Raw genomic sequence first — 22,093 nt, 5'->3', positions numbered from 1 at the left:
TTGATCTAGGATTTGGGGTTAGTTGGAGAGGAGGTAGAAAAATGAAAGAGGCAACATAATAAAGAGTGTTGGTGAGGATGTGGTTAAAATGGTTAAGAATAGTATCCAGATTGGGTGGGGAAGGAAATGACAACAAGATGGGCTGGGAAAATCAGAACTGATTAAGCAATTGTAGGTCTCAATGCAACAGAGGGGTCAATGTAGGCAGGTGAGGCGACGGGACAGCTGGGCGTGGAATGAGAGAGGACCATTGGGAGCCAGTATTTCCAAAACTGAGGATGTTTCTGCAGGGAAGGGCTGCTGATATGGAAGGACTCAAGCTCTCTGAAATAGAGGAGGTTAGAGGATGGCTGAATATCAGTATAAACTCTCTCGTCTCCCAAGACTATGAGTTAGGATGGGCAGGAAGCCAGTGAGCCACTTTCAGAGTTCTTTGTGGCTGCAGGGAGTGACCTGAGGCTATAGATGATGGAGGCTGGATGAGGGAGGGTGAAGGAGTGTAAATTGGATTCTGTGAGCTTTAAAGTAAGAGGGACTTTTGAAGGCTATTCTAGGATGCTGATCTGGATGGGGCAGTGAAAAATAGGTAGGGAAATGCTCCAGAGAGAAGAGGGAAGGGTAAAACTGAATGGAGACCAAAGGACTGGAGAGATCAGGTGAATGGAGGGACTCATACGTTGAGTGGAGCTGTAGGATGGACATAATCAGCTTCAGAATTCCAAAGGTAGTGTTATTATATATGATTTGGCCAATGCCTAGAACATAACAGGTGCTGGATAAATATCTCTTCAATTAGTTAATGTCTTCTGCTTTTAGAATTTAAAAAAATGGTACTTTCATATTCATCTGCCATAACTTAAGTCTCAGAACCTACTGGCTCCCTGGTGGATAGCTTCCGGGCTTTTCTTCGTGACAGATCGCAAATAGATTATTCAGTGCAATTTGACGTTTTTCATTCATTGTCCATCTGCTTTCTTTTTCTAAAAACTCCTTCCCATAACACTTCTGAGTATAACTCTATGAGTTATAGAAACAAAGACATAACATTTCTGGATTCTTGTTCTAAATAAATAAATTGAGTAATTTTTTTTTTGGTGAATCACTTTGGAGTTTACAAATTATCTCAATCACTTGTTTGTTTCTCAAAATCCCAGGAGGTAGGCAGGATGGGTATTACTATTCCCAGTTTTGTACATAAGCGCTTTAGACAGCACCTGTGAGCTCCCAAGACCACTCAGCTTCACAGACGAAACGTGGGCAATCCAGAAGGAAGCCTTGCACCTCAAGTCTGAATTATAAGCTGCTGGACCCTAAACTGTAGTTTGAATTTGTTCAAAGTGTGGAATCAATAGGTCTGGGATGGGGTTTTGGAATTTGCATTTGAGGCAAACATCTGTTGCTTGTGTTTCAATGACCATACTCAAAAACAATAATCCAGAAACTTCTTTTTCCCGTCTCTCTTAAAAAAAAAAAAAAAAAAAAAGGCTGATCTCACCTCTTACCAATCAAAGGAATTTTTTTTTCTTAGAGAAGTGAAGCCCCCAGCTCTTCTCTTCTGTGACCTACCCACACACACTGATAAAGTTAATTATCTGCCCTGGCTAAATGACTTTCCCTAGCAACACCCTAGCAACTAACATCAGCTCTGCCTTAGGCTACAAACCTGGAAAGAGATTTCTTGAAGTCCGGTGTATTTTACAACAGAATAAAACATCTGAACAGGAAATTAAACAGAAAGTAAACTGGATTCATTGCTAGGAGATGAGACACAGACATACGAGACAGTGCATGACAATCCACAATAGTAAAAATAAGAAACTTTCTTCTCACAAGTTCTACTGAAGTCCAGAGGAGAGACTGCAAGATCTCATCCCATGGAGAAGAGAATTGAAATGGGCAGAAGGAGGGAGGACATCGAGGTGATAGTAAAGCTATAAGCAAAGGCGTCAAGTCTGAAAGTGAGGGACACAGGGAACGCAGCTAGGAAGCACTGGGAGCTCAGCCTGGGATCTGTGACCAGATCATGGAGGGCCTTTGAAGTTCAGCTGAAGAACTTGGGCTGTGTCAGAGGGTCCTAGGAGGCTGTTAAAGACATGTTATTCATAGAACAAATGCTCAGGGAGCCGGGCACCATGATGTGCGCGGAGGATACAATGGTGATCCCGAGACAGTCCCTGCCATTATGGAGCTTGGAATCTAGTGATGGAGACAGACAGTGAGCAAACATAAAATGTAGAAATCAAACATAAAAATGAATAGGTAATTATAAATCTTGAGAATATTAAGAGAAAGATATCAAGTTCCAGGAGAGCATATAAAGAGGGACAGGACCTATTCCAGGAAATCAGAAAAGACTTCTTTGGGGAAGCAGTTTTGACTGAGATCTGAAGGACGCATAGGAGTTGGCTGGGAGAGGGAGAAAGGAAAGCCCTGGATTCCAGGCAGCGAGAACCACACAGGCAAAAGTTCCTAAAACTGAAAAGCCACGGTGGCCGGCGAGGAAAGGGGTACATGGTCTTGAGAGAGGCATCAAGCAGGTCCTCGGAGGCCACATTAGAGATTCTTTGTTCTGAGAGCCCTGAGAAGCCACTGAAAAAGGATTTTAACCTCGGGATTGACATTTGATGCATTGTAAAAAGGATCACTGAAGCTTCAGTTCAGAAGATAGATTGGCGGAGAGTAAGAGTAGATGTGGGCAGCCCAATTAAGAGGCAGATGAGATGATGATGTGTGGTGGCAGAGGAGATGGGGAGAAATGGGCAGATTCCAGAGGGAATTGGAAGCCAGTGACTTGGTAATGGATTGGATGTGTGGAGAGAGAGCGGCGGTCTGACGTGACAGTGGAGCTGGGTTAGGGAAGTTTAGCTCTGGTCGTGGGATTGCAGCTCCGTGGGCTGCTTAGTGTCTGCTGTCACAGCTCAGATGATGGGGTCACCTCTGCGTAGAGGGAAGAACCCCATTTTAGTGCTGGTGAGGCCTGTTTTGAATCCTGGTTCTTTTTCCCCTTGCTAGCTGTGGCACCAGACAGGTACATTTTATAGGTTTCTAATCTGGGAAATAGCAGAGGGGAGGGGGCCTCCTACATCACGTGGTTTTCCTGTCAATGTTGAATGAGAAATTGACTAATATGTCCCTCCCTGCTCCATTCCTGCCCACCTCCATGTTAGATTTGAATATGCTGATTTAGATGAAAAGCCTTCCAAGAACACATAATTGAGCTATTGGATATAAAATAAGCTCCGAGAAGACAGGAGGCACATTTTATTTATCTCTGTCGTTTCCTGTCCTCTGAGATAAGTTCAGGTACCCTCTCATAAACAACTTAATTTACAGCACATATATCACTGTTATAATTGGAAAAGATTCATGTAATTATGTATTTAATATTTGCCTCTCCGCCAGATTGTAAGATCCACAAAGGCAAGTAATTTATTTGTCCTGTGCTGAGCACATGGAGGGCATTGGACATGAATGAATGAATGAATTTTTGTTACCTCTGGTATTTACTACTCAGTGCAGACTTGGCCCCAAGTCTACACTCAAGGAAAGCCTGCTGGATGCATAGGACTGTGCACCACGGAGTCTATGTGAGCTGTGAGCCAGTCCGGTTGTGCTGGAGATAATTCACTCAGGATGCAGAGGTGAATCTAAATGTCACCTCCATAAGGGAAGGCTGGTAGCTGGAGCAGGTGTTTGCGAAGGGTCAAGGAGGGTCAGGCTAAGAAAAGAGCATAATCGGCTTCTGCAAAGGGGGCACTGTTGGGGTACCTCTGAGAGAAGACGCCCAGTTCATAGTGCAGTGAGAGTCCCAGCACAAGGCCTGAGGACAGGCGAGGAGGAACGGAGGACTCCAGTGCAGATGGCTCCTCTGGGCTGTTTGTTAGGGATGTCAAAGAGGGAAACCTGACCTGGAAGGCAAGGGAGGTTGCTTTTTAAATGCAGGCTCTTGAGGCATGTTGACAGCCCAGGGGAAGGAGGGGGTGCATAACCAAAGCTTCTGAGAGTGCTCGGGATGCTATACACATTGAGGGGAGGCAGAGGCGTTAAGAAATCCCCAAGGTGGGCTCTGCCTCCATTACTGTGGTACCCAGGGCCAGCCCAGACCCACGCATTGAGCCTGGGTGTGGGGGGACACCGGAGACCAGGCCCAGTATTTTATATGCGTCAGTGCACTTAACTCCAGCATCCTCTAGAGGAAGTGTGTATTAGCCCACAGGCACATGCGTACCCCTTCTGAGCACGAAACTGAAGCTTGGAGAGGTTAAGTAACTTGCTCAAGTCTCACAGTGCGTGAGTGGCAGGACTAATGTTTGATTCAGGTCTGTCCCCAGGGAAACAACTGGGAGAGATTCCTGCACCTGGCCTTCTCCTGCCTGGCTTTGGGGTTGGTGCCTGAGGCTCTGCCCAGTGAGCCTGAGGGCTCAGCTCCTCTCCAAACATCTGTCACTGGGGTCTGGGAACCTGAACTAAAATCTAAGCCAGGAAAACACAGGGTTTCTTTGACACTTTCAAAACCCCTTTCCAGGGTTCTATGGGACTCCCATGGGCTGTAGGCGCTTGTGTCTTTGTGGGCTCCTTCCTTCATAAAACAATAAACGTTATATTTTATGACTCTGTAGGTATAAATACAAATATATTAATACTATATAGTAAAATATTTGTATTGGACCTAAATGTCTTTTTCATCTGATTTTAAAGAAAACATTTTCAGGAATCTCTGAAAATATTACAGGCGGTAGCACTGTGTCTACTGGGCCCCGTAGATGAGTCATTCTGTTCCTTTCCATCCGCCAGTCTGACTTGTTCCAACACGCTGTAAGATGGGCAATAGAGTCAGATAGCCATGGCATCTGACCCTGCCTTAACTGGTGGAAAGCTTCCGTTTGCTCATCTATAAAATGAGAGAAAGTAATGTCACGTTTATTGTGTGCAGTGAGAATGGAGAAGGTGAGAAGATATCCTAACTAAACCACCCAGAATATTGCCAGGCACAGAGTAGGTGTGCAACAAAAGTTAGTTCTCAGCCTTTCCCTCCTTGGAACACCCTCCTCCACAGGGTCCAGGGGGTTGGGACAGCAGCCTCCCTGGTGGTGGGACAGAGCCCACAGTGTCCCGGTACCCTCTGATTTCCTCGCCAGACCCTGGGAATCCAGCGTCGCAAAATAAACACGGCCGCGCCACTAATCGCCAGCTCGGAAACAAAACAGCGCTGCGCTCGGGGATCTGGGCAAAATCAGCCCTCCCTCCTCCTCCTCCTTCTCCTTCGTCGCCGCCCTCCCTTCCTCGCGCTGCTCGGCTTGCTCAGCTCTGCTCAGCGCAGCGCAGCTCAGCAGCCGCCAAGCCGAGGCGGCACGGTCTGCCGGTCGCCAGCGCCGGCTCCGAGCTCCGCTCCCAGCCCGGGGCTCTGCCAGGTCTCGCTTCCGTGGGGACCCCTTCGGGCAGGAGTCGCGTGCCGAGCCGGCGGCCACGGCACAAAGTTGGGGGCCCGCGAGGATGAGGCTGTCCCCGGTGCCCCTGAGACTGAGCCGGAGTCCAGCGCTGCTGGCCTTGGCGCTGCCCCTGGCCGCGGCGCTGGCCTTCTCCGACGAGACCCTGGACAAAGTGCCCAAGTCGGAGGGCTACTGCAGCCGCATCCTGCGCGTCCAGGGCACGCGGCGCGAGGGCTATACCGAGTTCAGCCTCCGTGTGGAGGGCGACCCCGACTTCTACAAGCCGGGAACCAGCTACCGCGGTAAGTGGCCCGGCGTGGTGTTGGGGGCATGGGACCCGGCCCCCGCAGGGTGCCGACCGCGCGGTGCCGGAGGAGGGCGCACGGTTCCCAGGCGCACGGTGCCGGCGCAGCCTAGCAAGGGCCCTTCTGTCCTGGATGCCCTCAGCCCTTTTAGCCCCTTGCCAGTGTCCGGGGCCGTCGTGGGGGCCGCAGCCAGCAGATGCAGCCACCAAGTCCAACGTGTGGTTCCCGGGCGTGGGCTGCAACGGAATGACGCGTCACTCTGGCCTGGCTGGGAGGGAACCTGGCTTCTCCCCTCGCAGGCTCCAGGAGAGCAGTGGAAACTCGCCTTTCTCCAGTTCCGTCTCTGGAGGGAAGGGGACCCTGGCTTCTCTTGGTCGGGTCCCAGGCAAGGTGGTGACTCTGGCTTTCCCTACTCCCATCCCTGAAAGAAAGGAAACCAGCTTCTCCCCGACCGGCCCCCAGTGGGACGGTACTCCAGCTTCCCTGGACAGATCCCTACAGGAGAGGGGACTTCGGCTTCTCCCTTAACTGGTCCCAGGGCACAGGGAAGAGGGGAGAAGAGCCTGCAGCTTTTCGGAAGGGTGTCTGAAAAGAACTCCAAATTATTCTGATGGTCCCAGGCGCGGGAGAAGACATTGGATTTCTAGGACAGACTCCCAGTAGACAGGGAGCTCTAGATAGTTTCGGACAGGGAAGGGGAATCCGATGAAGACGGAAAGGGAAGCCCGGATTCCCGAGGCCTGCTCCCGGGAGGTCGGGGCCTTGGCTCCGGCAACCCCAAGTCTCAGTGCCCCGGGATGCCATCCCTACGCTTCTCAGCTGAGAGCCGGCGGGAGCGCAGAGCGGGGAATGTCCAAGTAAGTGAGCGCCGCCCGGGGAAGGACAGGCAGCTCAACCGTCACAGACCTGAAGACCCCTGACGCCGTCTCCAGTGCCCACCGCCCCTCTCTTTGGCCGGATCATCTCCCCAGACATCTTTTCCCCGTGCTGCGGCTGCCATTCTCCAGTCGGGAGCCAGGACACAGCGCAGGGAAGGAAGCCTGCCTGGCCTCACCCGGGCCCGCGGGCGGCGAGTGATAGGGCGCGCGCGTCTCTTCACCCCTCTCCTTTCATAAGTCAATTCAGGGGCCAAGCAAGGAAGAGAAGGGCTTTGGGGTACCTAGTGGGGCAAATGGGCCCACAGCTGCCGCCCTTCCATCCCTGCTTTCCCGGTTACTAAGCTTCGCGGGAGGAAGCGATATGGGAGCAACACTGGAGAAATTTGGGGGCAGTATCAGCGGGAGCCCGGGCCACACAGGCGACCAGAAACGGGGGCCACCCTTCTGAGAACGCTTCTCCTGTTGTCCCGGATTCGCGTTCCCGACTTTCTCCACCTGGAGCTACCCAGAGCGGGCTTCCGGGCATAGTCAGCAAGCGGATGCGCTCAGCGCCTGGCGGGTAGCCGCTCCAAGCCCGCATGGGTCGCGGGATACTGGGTACTCCGCGGAGATGGGTGGGGACGGGGTGGAGAACACCCGGCCCGGGTCCGGGGAGCTGGCGGCGTTGGCCAGGCTGCCCAGCGAGCTGAACCTACATGTAGCCAGAGCCTCTCCGCCGAGCTGCGAAGCAGCCAGTCCGCTCTGTGGACTGGAGGGAAGTGGGCGTAATCCTATTCGCCTCTTCAGCCCTCCCCCAAACCGAGGACCTGGGTTCCCTGGGAAAACAACCCCAGCTCCACGTGGCAGGGAAAGGGGCGGCTCTGGAGTTACCCAGGCTTAGTAACTGTGTGACCTTGTGCAAGTCCTTTAATTTATCTGAACCTGTTTCCCAGCTTTTGAAAACAGCTGTTTATCCAACCACTCTGGGCAGTTGTAGGTAGTAAATGAGTGTATAAAGATGAGCATGCCTGAGCTACAGCAGGTCCCCAATATATGTTAGTTTGAGTTGGCTATGAGACCCTAAAGGTTTAATAATGGAGGGATGTGCCTGGTCAGGTTGGTTTCTGGGTGTGTGTGTGTGTGTGTGTGTGTGTGTGTGTGTAAAAGTAGGTTTTTCAGCACTCCTTCAAGCCAATCTGCCAGTTACCTTGGTCCTCATGAAATAATTGAATGAATGAATGAATGGATGATTTCTCCATATTAGGCTTGCCTAAGACTATTCCCGGTTTAGGACCAGCAGGATTTCTTTCTGTTTTGTTTTTAAATTTTTGGGCTGCACCACACAGCTTGTGGAATCTGAGTTCCCCAACCAGAGATTGAACCTGTGCCCCCTGCAGTGGAAGGGGGGAGTCAGAGTCTTAACCACTGGACCTCCAGGGAAAGTCCTGGGAGGATTTCTTTTTTTTTGGTTAATTCAGGCTAGTCTGCTGTACAGGCCAAGAGTCCTACTGGGTCTCTCTTCCACTTGAATCCTGCCAGTTTGGCTGAGCACTGGCAGCAAGTGGCCCTAGCCCTGAGACAGAAATGCATCTGGAATTCACTGGACAGAGCGTTTCCAAGACTGCCTAAGTATCCATGGCCAGCACGTGGAAACTGGGACTAGCAGGAGAGCACTAGACGTTCACCTTATAGGTTATTCCAGTCTAAAAAGTTAGCCTTTTGGACTGTGACATCTGACTCAGGCTGTTGGTGGGCAATCACCTTATCTCCTTTCTGGTGACTAAGAGATCTTGAAAGAAAGATCTTACAGGAACCATGCTAAAGCCCTCTGCATAAATACTCTGCGATTAGCAAACCTGATTCCGCCACTCAAAGTCAGGAAGAAAAGGGCACTGGCCTAGTTTGTGACATTTTCTGTTGGCTTATACTTTCTTAGAATAGTTATATTAGAAGTAAATCTAATACATTCTGCTCTGGGTATTGACTTAGGACTGTGGAAATTAACATTCCCCTGGTGTTCTGTTTGCTTTTATATTTTTTCCTGAATTAGGGCCCCTCACAATCCTTGGAATCAATGGCTTGTTTTCCAGCCTCAAACCTTTGTCCTCAGTATACCAAAGAGCTTCTGCTCTCTATGCCGCTCCCCGCTCTACCCCAGCATATACTTTAGGTATCCTAGACTAGAATAAAATGGTCACTATTAACAAAAATATTGAAACATGGGGTTTCTTCTCAACAGCCAGGATCCAACTGAGATGATGATTCAGCCTTTTTCCAAGTTGTTAGTACTATATTGACGGCCTTTTCTCCCACCACATCTCTCTACTCTCCCTCCCTCTTCCCCCCAATACCCCTCCCTCTGCAATAATTGTGCTTTAGAAAGCTCTGAAAGGCCTGCTCTGTTTCTGACCATGGCCTCCTTTGAAAAAGAGATTACAGTGATTAAAAATAACAAGTTGAGGATCCTCAAGGGGCTTCCCTCATAGGAGGACAATTTGCAGGACCAGCCATTCCCAGATCACAATTTCAAGCCAAGTAGAAGAAAATCAGCTGAAATGTTCAAGAATTGATTGAAAATAAGAGGCTCTTTTGTCTGTCCTAAGGTCTGTTTATTAGGAAAATAAAGCCAGACCCTGGCTAATGAGAGTGGCTTTTCCTAGATGCTCTTTAAAGGGAAATTTCAAGGAACTTGATGGGGAAAGAATGTCCAGTCGAGATTTCAAAAGCTTGTGCAACTTCGAGCATAATTGAGGGATTTATTCTAAACTGGGAGGTTTGGAGACCTCCAAAGCTGCTTTGCCTGCTCTTTCTTTGTGTCTCTCTGGGGCACACACTGCCACAGAAATGTGTGTCCCAGAGTGTCCCACCTCCGCCTGGTGGAAAGAACACAGGCTCTGATGTTGGCTGAGTCTGTTTCCACTCCAGCTCAGTCACACATTCACTGTGTGACCTCAGGCAGGCAACTTTACCTCTCTGAGCCATAGTTTCTCCAACTGTGAAATGAGGCCGCTTCTACCACCACCCCCAGTGTAGCTGTGAGAATTAGAAATAATCCATGTCAAAAGAAACTGTCATACAGTAGGATATATATATATATGTTTGTGTGTGTTTGTGTATATATATAATGTTATGAGATCATTATTTTGGAAATAGAAAAATACTTGGCAGCTAGCACTAGATGAGACATTGTGTTAAGTACTTCCTGCTCATTTCACTTATTCCTTCCAGTACTTTGGGGCAGTTTATTATTTTTATTTTTTAGATGAGGACACTAAATCTCAGAGAGGTTTAGTAACTTGCCCATGGTCACCCAGCTAATAATTAGTGGAGTCAGGATACAAACTTAGGGATGTCTAACTCCTAAACCTGTGCTCTTAACCAGTCTTCTATACTGACTCAATAAAGTGAATTAGGAGTAGAATGGATTCACCCAGCTACCCTCAGCCTTGTGGATGGTGAGTCTTTGCTGAATGAAAACAGCAACTATAAATCAAGATAATAACTGACATATCTTGGGACACAAAGTATGAAGTGATGGGTCCTTATTTACATTTGCTTATTTTTCTTTTTATAGACTTCAGTATTGCATTTCCCCATAAACCAGAGAATTAATTTAGAAACACGAAGAACCTTGCCAGTCTTTAGCTGATTCCTTTTGTTTGTGGGGAAACAGAAACAAATTGGAAATAAAAAAAAACCCTAATTTGACTGCTGTTTCATTTTTACATGCAGATATTATATGACTATGCCAGTACAATTATGTTTGGAAAGTACATACGTAGAATCTGAAAAATTTAAGCTGGATGAGGTCTTTTAAATAAACTATTTCTTATCTAGTATTTTTTTAAATTAAGAATTGCTGATGATTAATTGCAATGAATTATAAGTGACCCCCATCTCTTTTTTTATTAGGTAACTTTAATTTTTAAATTTTTGCTCCCTTTTCATAAGTATTTAGTTCAAATAGATAATAAATATTAAAAGATGCATGCATAGCTACATGCCTAATAGCTGTAGGAATTGTTGTTTTGAGTTTCATGAAACACAAACAAATCAGAACATACATAAAAATGAAAGCATGTAAGTTGGAATTTTTCAAGGTTTAAAATTTGAGTGCTTTCTGTACACACTTAAGTTGTCCCAATGCAGCTGGCTGACCCAACTGGAACAACAGTTGCTGATGTGTTTACAAACATGCCATTTGCTTGTTATACAGAATGTCAGATGTAGGTCAATACCAATTTCTGTGGTGGAAAGAAAGAACTAATACCATCTTGTATTAGTCAGGATACAGGCTAAGCTTATGTTACAAAGAGACCCCTAAATACAGGTTTTAAACAAGAGGTAAATGGGAAATCCAAGATGGATGGGCGGCTTGCTTCATAAGGTCAATTAGGAACCCAAGTTCCTTTTATCTTTTTGCTCTGCCATCTTCTAGTACTCTGCAGTCCAAAGGTAGCCATGAGTCACAGTACCTGAAATGTGGCTAGTCCAAATGGAGTTGTGCTATAAGTGTGAGATGCACACTGGTTGTGGAATAATTAGTACAAAAAATGAATAAGCTTCTCATTCATAATATTTTATATCAATTACATGTTAAAGTGATAATTGTATATAATTGGCTAAATAAAATATATTGTTAGAATTAATTTTACTTGTTTTACATTTATCCCTGCTGGGTACTTGTCAACAATTAAAATGAATTTCCCTTGGTTTGAGCTTCTTTCTATTGGACAGCACTGTTCTAGGGAGTTGTTCTCATCAGCATGGTGACAGCCAGCTCACTACCAACACATCTGAGTTCCAGTCAGCATGCGGAGGGGAAAGGAAGTAGAGGCAAGCAGCTTTCTTTCAGTGATGTGACCCAGAAGTCACAGCTAGCACTTCCAAACACACTCCCTTGCTACGAATTTAGTCACGTGGCCACACCCAGCTGCAAGGGAGCCTGGGAAAGATAGCATTTAGCAGCCACATGCCCAGTGAAAACTTGGGAGAGGGATTTAGTTTTCAAAAGGATGAAGGTGAAAATGGATTTGGGGTGGGGGGGCAGTTAGCGGTCTCTGTCACATGTTTTAATGCACAGTCATGTGAAAACAATGTTTCATGTTCTCTTCCTCAGTGACAGGTGGTCTGGGTGGGTCTTTTCCACAGCAGGTGACTTGATATTCCTGCTAAATGAATCAGTAGGGGAAGGAGTGTTGATGTATGTGTGTGCACACACGCTTGTATGTGGTGTGTTGATGGGGTTCGTACTGAGCAGAAGAAGGAGGCCAATATGTCAGAGTAGCCTGTTCTGTCTCACCCTCTTTCTCAATAAAGGAGGAAGCAGCAAGGAAAGGAAAGAATGAAGGAAGAAGTAGATAAAGCAAGAAAATGCAAGAGAGGGAGAGGAAGAAAGAAAAGAGGGGTAAGAAGGAGGAGGAGAGAAAGGAGGGGAAGGAGAAGAAAGAAATTAAGGGAAAAGAAAAAAAAAACTCGCTGGGATACACATTTAGAATAAAAAGGAAAGAATTTTACGGAAGAATCTCTTTTTTTTTAGAGTTTTAAAGTCTTAATGAAGACTATCATTCTCATTCTTTCTCTCTTTTTTTTTGCTGCATTGGGTCTTTGTTGCTGCGTGGGCTTTCTCTAGTTGCGGCGAGCAGGGGCTACTCTTCTTTGCAATGCGCGGGCTTCTCATTGCAGTGGCTTCTCTTGTTGCAGAGCACAGGTTCTAGGTGTGTGGGCTTCAGTAGTTGCAGCATGTGGGCTCAGTAGTTGTGGCTCACAGGCTTTAAAGCACAGGCTCAGTGGTCGTTGGCACATGGGCTTGGTTGCTCCTCGACATGTGGGATCTTCCCGGACCAGGGATCGAACCTGTGTCCCCTGCGTTGGCAGGTGGATTCTTAACCACTGCACCACCAGAGAAGTTGCTATTCTCATTCTCTTCCCCAAACCAGATCCCATCGATCATGCATTGCTTTATTAAGATTAATTTAAAATAAGTGCTCTTAATCTGCTGTGGAATTTACTAAAGTTGCTGAGATCAAATTTTTTAAAATTGAAGCATAGTTGATTTACAATGCTGTGTTAGTAAACACAGGTGTACAGCAAAGTGATTCAGTTATTTTATGTACATATTTTTTTTCAAGGGAAGAGTTCCAGGGTTAGATTCAAGAGGCACTATGGAAAGCAAAAATCACCTAAGTCAAAATTATTCCTTAAAAATCCTTTGCAATTGTACATAAACTATCACACAGATACTAGATTCACTCTAGCCTTATTTATGTGCCTCTGCAGATAGCTTTGTTAGTGGGGAATGGACACAAACTGACATTTCTCAGCAAGTCCAGCACTTCTATTCCCCCACTCCCACCCCCGTATTGGAAGAGACCAGTGTTTCCTCGGTTGAATACTAGATAAAATTATTGGTTTGTTTTTCCTTAAACTCTGACGTGACAAGTACAAAATACTGGCTATCTGATGGGCTAAGGGAACTCAGAGTCACAGCTCATGTGACTCACGCATGCGTGCATGTATTGAATACAGTGGCAAGTGGCCCAAATGATCTCAAGCATTATTCCCTCTCTCTGTTTTCTCTCTGATGGTGTGCAGTTGTGTCTGATTCCTGTCATATGTACCTCTCTGGAGCACCTACAGTGTCAGAGAGCTCACCACATCAGGTAAAGCTTTCTGTGTGGCGGGCCAGCTCATCTTTACTAGGTGTCTTGGCTGGGCTGGAGTTGAGGCTGGGATGGAAAGGGTAAGGAGTTAGGTAACACCATAAGAAAACCTTTGTGAGCTCTACATAGACACCACTTCTAACTTTGACAGAATATTCAAAACTGCCATGAAAAGTTCAAGGAAACTTTAAACAGGGGCCTGCTCACCTGCACTGATTTGCTGAGGTCCATGAGACCCACAGGAAATAACTTGAATCCTGTCTACAGTTGCAGTTCAGATATTTGCAAACAGACTAGCTGAGAGGCGGAAGCACAGGGAAGGGCTGTGAGGACAAAACACTGTGTGTGGGGGGTGGGAGAGTGGGAAGAACTGAATGGGGATTCTAGATGCTGCAGGAAGCTCTTCCGATGCTCCTCTTCTTCCCCCTTTCCTCCTTTTTTCTTCTTATTTTCTTTTCCTCCTTTTCTTTCTTCTTCTTCTCCTCAAAGCAGCACCCCTGCCCTATGAATTTTCCAAACACACCAAGTTCACTCCCATCCCAGGGCCTTTGTATATGCTCTTCTCCATGCCTAGAATGCTCTCCCCCAGACCTTTCTATAGCTCACTCTTTGTCTTTTGAGTCTCAGCTCCGATGTTCTCTCTCTAGAGAGATCTCTCTGACCACCAGTTTATGTTTCCCATTCCTTTTGCCTGGTTTTATTTTCTTCATATCCCTGAATCACTCTCTGAAATGATCTTGTTTAGCACCTGCCTCCTCGAGCTGGAATACAAGCTCTCGGAGAGCAAGGACTTGGCCTTTCTTATTTGCCGTTTTATCGCCAGCACCCAGAACAGTGTGTGGCCATCACAGGAACTAAATCATTATTTATCGAGAAATGCTTGTGTCATTTAAACCCCAAGAACCCTTCTAAAAGAGAAGTGTGAGATCTCCTTCTAACAAAGCTGGATGGAAGGAAGGGAGAGCCTTTCTCTTCCTGCCAGAGAGAGGTGAGGCCAATAAATGGGGACAGATGGCAAGGATCTCCAGGTGGTGGCAGCAGAGAGAAAGGATGCTCGGTGCCCTGGGGGCATTGGCCAGAGGCTGAGGGCAGGCAGATGGTCTGGGTCCAGGGTGAAGGCTGTTGGAAGGGAAGAGGTCGGCAGTCATGTGCATGGTGGAAAGCGGAAATGACCAGTGGTTCAGAGGTGAGGAGCACAAGGACGACAGGCAAGAGAGCAAAGGGAAGGAGTGGCCAGCCTCAGATGCTGACTCTGATTTCATGGAGAATAGGGCAGAGGGGATTGTTAATCCATCAAACCTAGACACCACTTATTAAAGTGACTTCTCCTGGAATCAGCGCTTTATGGAGTCATTTGTGTGGTTTCCAAACCTAGTTATGCGTCAGCATCACTTGGAAAGTTAAAAAAAATGTACATATATATTCATATACATATATATATATACACATATATATATACACATATATATATATATTCACTGGCCCCACCCCAACAAATGGCTGGATTCCAGGAATCTATATTCTTTCTTTCTTTCTTTCTTTTCTTTTCTTTTTCTTTCTTTTTTTTTTGAAAGCAAAATGGTGAGGCACAAAAAGAAGGTGGCCAAAAGGTGGTCACTTTTCTGTGAATATGCTTCCCCATCCCCGTCTCTCCCAGCCCCACCCCCAGCCTCCTAGTCCCACATACTTTAGCACCTGGTCACATCACTGCCCTATCCTGTTTCTGTCAACACAATGGCCAGTGGAATGTCCTCAAAGCCAATACAATGGTGGCATTCCCCTGCCTTGGCCGTGGAGTGGTGGGAAGGGAAGAGCCTTGAGCTTCTTCCAGGTGACAACATTCGCAGATCAGCAGAGCTAGGGCGGACTTTGTTATGCATCTCTGCTGCCAAAGACTGCCTCCTGTGCAACTTCTGCTCATCGCTCTGGGTTCTATCCTTTGGAATCCAGCACATCATGTCTCCCCTTGGCCATATATCAGCCCTTGAGGTGTTTGTGGAGAAACAGCTACAATGACTTCTCACTAAAATGCCCCATTTCTTCAGCCATTCTTTGCAGGACACGCGTCCTTATTCCCTTGCACCTTGGACTCCAGATGTGCTCTGATCAGGATGGAACATGGCGAATGATTATCTCCCTTGTTCTGGACACTGTGTTTGTGTTAAGCTTGCCAGGTCTCATGCTTGCTCTTTTGGCAGCTGTGTTGTATTCTGGAATCACACTGAACTTGCAGCCAGCAAAAAAACTCCTGTGATTTGGTGGGAAGTCTTGCCTCCCTCCTTTCCCTGTACTAGTGAAACTGGCCCTAGAACATAAGCTTTGACATGATTCCCCATTAGACTTAATCCAGCATGTTTGGGTCCATCCCAGTAGCTGTTAACCATTCATGAGTCTGGATTCTGTCACTGAGTGACTTATCCACATAACCTAATTTTGGATTATCCACAATTTTGACAAGCAAGACTTAGAAGTCTTTATCTAAGAAGTTGGTAAGAATGATGAGCAGGTCAGGGCTTAGGACAGAGCATTCTGACATCCCTTAAAATCTTTCTCTAAAGCTGACATCTAATTAAAATAGTTTTGGAGTCAACTGATATTCTGTTACCTCAATGGCATTTAAAGACTAACTACCACCCTGCTGGTCAGCCACCTCAGTTTAGTCGCAGATACTGTTTCTTTAGCCTGTTAGTGAATCTTAGAGTCTAGGCAAAATTATTGTCTTTCTTTGCTCTAAAATTAGTCAGGAGTCTTTCTACTGCAAGTGACAGGAACAAAGTCTATCTAAAGCAAAAAATAGAATTATTGAGTCCTATATTTGGAAAGTCCAGGGGTGGATCTGTCTTCAGGTATAAATGGATCTAGGGACTTGAACAAAGTTCTATCTCTCCCTCCCTCCCCCTCTCTCCCTCTCTCCTGTTCTTGCTTCCTCCCCCCTCTTCCTTTCTCCTTTCCTCTCCATCCTTTCCATTTCCTTCTTTTACCTTCTCTCTCTCCTTCCATCCTTTACCTCTTGGCTGTGTTTTTGTGTGTTGGCACATTTTTTCTTGCTGCAGATAAACTTTCTCCCAATGCCAGGGAAGAGAACTGTCAACAAGCTTCAGTGAAAAGTCTTTCAGTTAGTTCTATAACTGAAAGAAAAGCCTTTTCCCCTTTAATTCCAAACTGAAAAATCCCAGGGAAGGATTCTGATTGGGCCAGCTTCAGTCACATACCCAGAGGACTGGGGTACATTACGATATGGAGATAGAATGCATCTGGGTCACAGTCACTTCCATGACTTGTTATTTCAGGAGGGAGAAGGGGGCGTGTGATTGCCAGCCCCAAAGATCACATGGTCAGAGTAAGGGAAGATGTGGGCGTCCTCCTAGACAGCACGTGTCTTTTAGAACTTTCTTCCCTCCCCCAGCTACATTCTCTTGGCTGACTCATCTCCAATTCCCCAGGAGTGTCACTCCCATTCATTCCTCTTCCCAGCCACATATTGGTTAGCTTAGGACCCATTCCCTTGGCTCCCAGCTATTCCATGATGAGAGAGCACATGGGGGAAAGAATGAACATCTATAGAGTGGTCGCAATGTGCTTCATATACCTTATCTAGTTTAGTCCTTATGACAAATACATGAAATGATATGATCCCTGTGTTAGGAGACTCATTGATCTTTAAGTATATTTTATTAATTTAGCCAAATTTATATATACTTACTATTACAAATATTCATTAGTTATAATAACAATATAAGTACTATTGCTGCCATTTTACAGGAGATTGTCAACTGAGATAATGAGAAGTTAAATAATTAGCCCAAGGTCACATGTAGTAAACAGAGAGGAATTTGAACCCGGGTCTGTTAGCTACATCGATTGTTCATCTATAGCTACAGCCCTTACAACTTTATTTTTTCTTTCCTGTTCTCCATTGTGTTTTTCTTCCTTTTTTTCCGGATCTTTATTGGAGTATAATTGCTTTACAATGTTGTGTTAGGTTCCATTGTACAAAAAAGTGAATCAGCTACATTTATACATATATCCCCATATCCCCCCCCTTTTGAGCCTCCCTCCCACCCTCCCTATTTCCACTCCTCTAGGTCATCGCCAAGCAGTGAGTTGATCTCCCTGTGTTATGCAGCAGCGTCCTACTAGTCCTCCATTTTACATTTGGTAGTGTATATATGCCATTGCTACTCTCTCACAACTTTAAATATGCGTGATCTTTAATCTGGAATGAGAGGTATTTCATCTCTTCTGGTGAATGCTGGGAGCATTCACTGAGGAAAGTCATCCAAGAGAACAGCATAATCCAACCCCTCCACATGCACTTGCTCACCCTTGAACTTTATTTTTTTATTTTATTTTTAAGCTCTTTATTGGAATATAATTGCTTTACACTCTTATACCAGCTTATGAGGTACACCAAAGCCAATCAGCTGTATTTATACACATACCCCCATATCCCCTCCCTCCCGCGACTCCCCCACCCCACCCCCCCCAGTCCTGGCCCTCTAAGACATCACCCATCATCGAATTTATTTCCCTCTGTCATACAGCAACTTCCCACTGGCTATCTCTTTTACAGTTGGTAATATATATATGTCTATGCTACTCTCTCACTTCGTCCCAGCTTCCCCTTTGCCCCCCACCCCCCAACCTCGTGTCCTCCAGTCCATTCTCTGCATCTGCATCCTTATTCTTGTCACTGGGTTCATCAGTACCATTTTTTTTTTTTTTTTTTAGATTCCGTATATACGCGTTAACATACAATATTTGTTTTTCTCTTTCTGGCTTACTTCACTCTGTATGACACACTCTAGGTCTATCCACCTCATTACATATAGCTCCATCTCATTCCTTTTTATAGCTGAGTAATATTCCATTGTATATGTATGCCACCTCTTCTTTATCCATTCATTTGTTGATGGGCATTTAGGTTGCTTCCATGTCCTGGCTATTGTAAATAGTGCTGCAATAAACATTATGGTACATGTTTCTTTTTGGATTACGGTTTTCTCTGGGTATATGCCCAGGAGTGGGATTACTGGATCATATGGTAGTTCTATTTTTAGTTTTTTAAGGAACCTCCAAACTGTCTTCCATAGTGGCTGTACCAACTTACATTCCCACCAACAGTGTGGGAGAGTTCCCTTTTCTCCACACCCTCTCCAACATTTGTTGTTTCTAGATTTTTTGATGATGGCCATTCTGACTGGTGTGAGGTGATACCTCATTGTGGCTTTGACTTGCATTTCTCTGATGATTAGTGATGTTGAGCATCTTTTCATGTATTTGTTGGCCATCTGCTTGTCTTCTTTGGAGAAATGTCTATTTAGGTCTTCTGTCCATTTGTGGATTGGGTTATTTGCTTTTTTGGTATTAAGCTGCATGAGCTGCTTATATATTTTGGAGATTAATCCTTTGTCTGTTGCTTTGTTGGCAAGTATTTTCTCCCATTCTGAGGGTTGTCTTCTTGTCTAGTTTATGGTTTCTTTCACTGTGCAAAAGCTCTTAAGTTTCATGAGGTCCCATTTGTTTATTCTTGTTTTTATTTCCATTATTCTAGGAGGCTCACCCTTGAACTTTTGGCCCTGCCTTCCTATCTGCCAACCTGTCACCAGCATCCTCTCCTGCCTGCTCCTGGCTGGGTGGTCTGAATTGCCAGTCTCTAAGTAAGGCATGCATGTGAGTTGCAGCTGCCCAGAGCTTCACAAGTTGTGCAAAGTCATGAGGGGACCCTCATGGTTTATGTAATGCTCTAGCAGTCCTTATAACTAATCCCATGTCATAAGTTAAGACAGAAGCTCAAGTTCATTATGGTTGATATGTGGGGTGTGATGACTGGGCATCGCAGTAACATATGGCAGGGGATGGCCTTGTCAGGGAATTGGGATCTGATTCAGGACCTTCTCATTGAGGCTGGGTTTGGAGGGGTCTGAAACCCAGAGGTAGAGTGGGGAGGGTGATGGCCCTAGACTAGATCCAGTGATGGCAATAGGCATAGCAGATGTACTGGAGTTTATGTCAGATGGTTGACAAACCAGCATTTGAAGGGCCCAGGAAATTATTTGGGAATTAGGTGGGACTGGAGTTTTCATATAAGGAGGAGAGAACTCCACCTTAGGTGGAGATTTGAGGCCAGGCTCCAGTGTGAAAAATCAGTCCTTATACTAAAAGGCAGGCCAGAGATGCAATTGCCACTGAGCTGGTTTTGGGGGAAAGGCTGTAATCCACTAATCACACAACTTCCAGCCTGATCTTCCTAAAACGTAAGTCCGAATATGGCATTCCCTAAACAAGCCCTTCGGTGCCTCCTCATCACCTCCAGGGTGGTATCCACACTTCTTGGCAAGGCTTTGAAGAATTTTGGCTGTCTCCCCGCTTCTCACCTTCCTCCCCTCGCCTCTTATAACAGACTCCCTCCCAGCTTGCAACTAATGAAATACAGATTTACGTCTGGTTTCCAAGGGCAAGACTGGCCCACCATGCCTTTCTCTCTGCCTGAGATGGTGGTGTTCCTCTTGTCCGCTGGACAAACTCTTATGCCTCATTCAATTTGCCATCTCCTCCTTGAAGTCCCCTTTAACTTCCCCCGTAGACTCAGATGCTCCCTCCTCTGGGACCCCAGAGCACTTCATTCATACCTGCATAAGACCCACTGTATGTTGTAAAAATATCTGCCAATTTGTCCTCTTCTCCCAGCTGTTAGGCTGTGTGCTCCCAGAAGGCAGAGGCTGGGGCTTTTCTCTCTGTGTCTCCCGAGGTCTAGTTCAAGACAGACTTGGTCTCTACTTTCACAGAGCTTACAAGTTATCATTGGAGACCAGCATTTAACAAATAATTCACAAATATTTAATTAAGATAGGGTGAGAGGTATTCAAGAAAAAGTAAGGCATGTTGAAAGGCTATATCATGTGGGGATGAGAGGGGCTGAGAGGCCCTCACGGTTCCTCTAGAGTGTGAGGAGCTGCAAGAAAACCCAGTTCATTATAAGGGCTTACCCAGATATCCCTATAACCTGGCCCTGTGACCATCATCCCAAAGACAGTGATCTCTGCTGCAATCCCATCAGCGGTCCTACATGGGAACCTGCTCAAGTTTTTCTCTGGAGGCTCAATCATTGTCCCCGAGGACCAGCTTTTTGAAACTCATTGTTGGTTAATGAGCTTGCTGAGCATCATGGGCTTTATCATCACCATCTTCATTCCCAACATCACCAGCACCACCATCATCATCATCCTTTACAAATTTGAATCGTTTATATATGCCAGGCACTGTGATAAATGTTTATTTAGTCAACTCTACACTCCTACAAGAAAGGTAATATCATTAACCTCATTTTTTAAAAAAATGAGGAAACAGGGAGGTCAAATAACTTGCCAGAGGTTACACAGTTAATAAGTGGTAGCTCTGGGATTCTAATCTGAAATCTTTGCTTTCAACCAGTTCCCCGTATATGCTCACAGGATGGCTCCAAGTGGACCTTTTTTAAATTTTATTTTAATCCTTCATAAGCTTTTTTCTTGAATTTCCTGGGTCTCTTAATGGCCTCTCCTGGGAGGCACTTGGGAGGAGTCATTAGAGAGAAAATTCTATTATTTATTGCCAAGCAGTCATCTTTAGTCATTGCTGGAACTCAGGTCACACTGCACATTTGTTCCTTTCAGGAGAGAGTCATATAATAGGCTTCTCTAGAGGGATAGGGTCTCCTCTCTTCCTTCAAATTATGCTGTGTAACACAGTCATCACCACTGATAATTATGGCTTGAAACACCACACAAGTTCAGCCTCTAGAACCTCCATCTTCTGCATTGTATTCAATAAGGTAGAGTAAAACCTTAGTTTTCTAGAACCTGCAGGAACACGTCATTCTGGGAAGCTGAGTTTATTGGTAGCCCTTTAAGTGCTGTGCACAGATATACAAAAAGATGCATACTTATCATTCAGAAACATGGTTTAATAATATTCTTATCAAAACAAAACTTATGTACAGAAAAGTTCACAAAGCATGCATCTTGGTGAGTTATCACTTGTTGAATACACTCATGCAACTGGCACCCAGATCAAGAAATAGAACATGACTTGAACTCCAGAAGCACCCCCTTGTGTCCCCCCTGCCCAAATCAGCACTGTCTCTCCTTTTCCCACACTTGTAAGCACTGACCTGATCTCTAGAATCATAGATTACTCTGCCTGGTTTTGAACTGTATATAAATGTCCTTGTACTTTTTGTATTCTTTTGTGTCTCTCTTCTTTCACTCAAGATTATGTTTGTGAGATTTACCCATGTTGTTGTAGGTAGTCGTAATTTGTTCATTTTTTACTGTAAGGTGCTATTACAAATAATGTTACTATGAACATCTGATAGGTATCATTTGATGCACATATGTCTGCATTTCTGTTGATTTAGGGGTGACAGTACTGGGTCATAGGGTATGTATAAGCTCAGCTTCAGTAAATACTGCCAAAGATTTTTCCAGGGAAAATTGCTCCTTTTAGTTCATCAATAGTGTGTGAGCATTCTAGTTAATAACATTTGATAATGTTAATCCCTTTAAGATTAGTCAATCTGGTGGAAATGCAGTAGTATTTTATTGTGGAGGTAATTTTTATTTCCCTGTTGACAAATGAGGTGGAGTGCTTTTTCGTATGTTTATTGGTCATTTGGGCACCTTCTTTTGTGAAGTATTAGTTCATGTGATTTGCCTATGTTTTTTTCTTTGAGTTGTCTTTTTCTTATTGATCTTAGAGAGTTCTTCATATATTTTGGGTAAAAGTCAATTTCTGGTTAAATGGATTGCAGATACCTCGTTCCACACCATGGCTTGCTTTTTCTCAACCGTGTCTTTTGA

General features: G+C 45.4%; 1 protein-coding gene across 1 annotated transcript in view; it reads left to right on the top strand.

Moving 5' to 3' along the window:
* The first annotated feature begins 5,311 nt into the window (after positions 1–5,311).
* Positions 5,312–22,093, top strand: part of SPON1 (spondin 1) — a 270,084-nt gene continuing 253,302 nt past the window's right edge. The window contains exon 1 of the mRNA XM_057750017.1: positions 5,312–5,731. Within this exon, the coding sequence (XP_057606000.1) occupies positions 5,494–5,731 (238 nt within the window). The 5' untranslated portion in view covers positions 5,312–5,493. The remainder of the gene's footprint in view (positions 5,732–22,093) is intronic.

The sequence above is a fragment of the Hippopotamus amphibius genome, chromosome 9 (assembly GCF_030028045.1).
Source record: "Hippopotamus amphibius kiboko isolate mHipAmp2 chromosome 9, mHipAmp2.hap2, whole genome shotgun sequence".
NCBI lineage: Eukaryota > Metazoa > Chordata > Mammalia > Artiodactyla > Hippopotamidae > Hippopotamus > Hippopotamus amphibius.
This window is presented reverse-complemented; position numbering and strand designations above follow the sequence as displayed.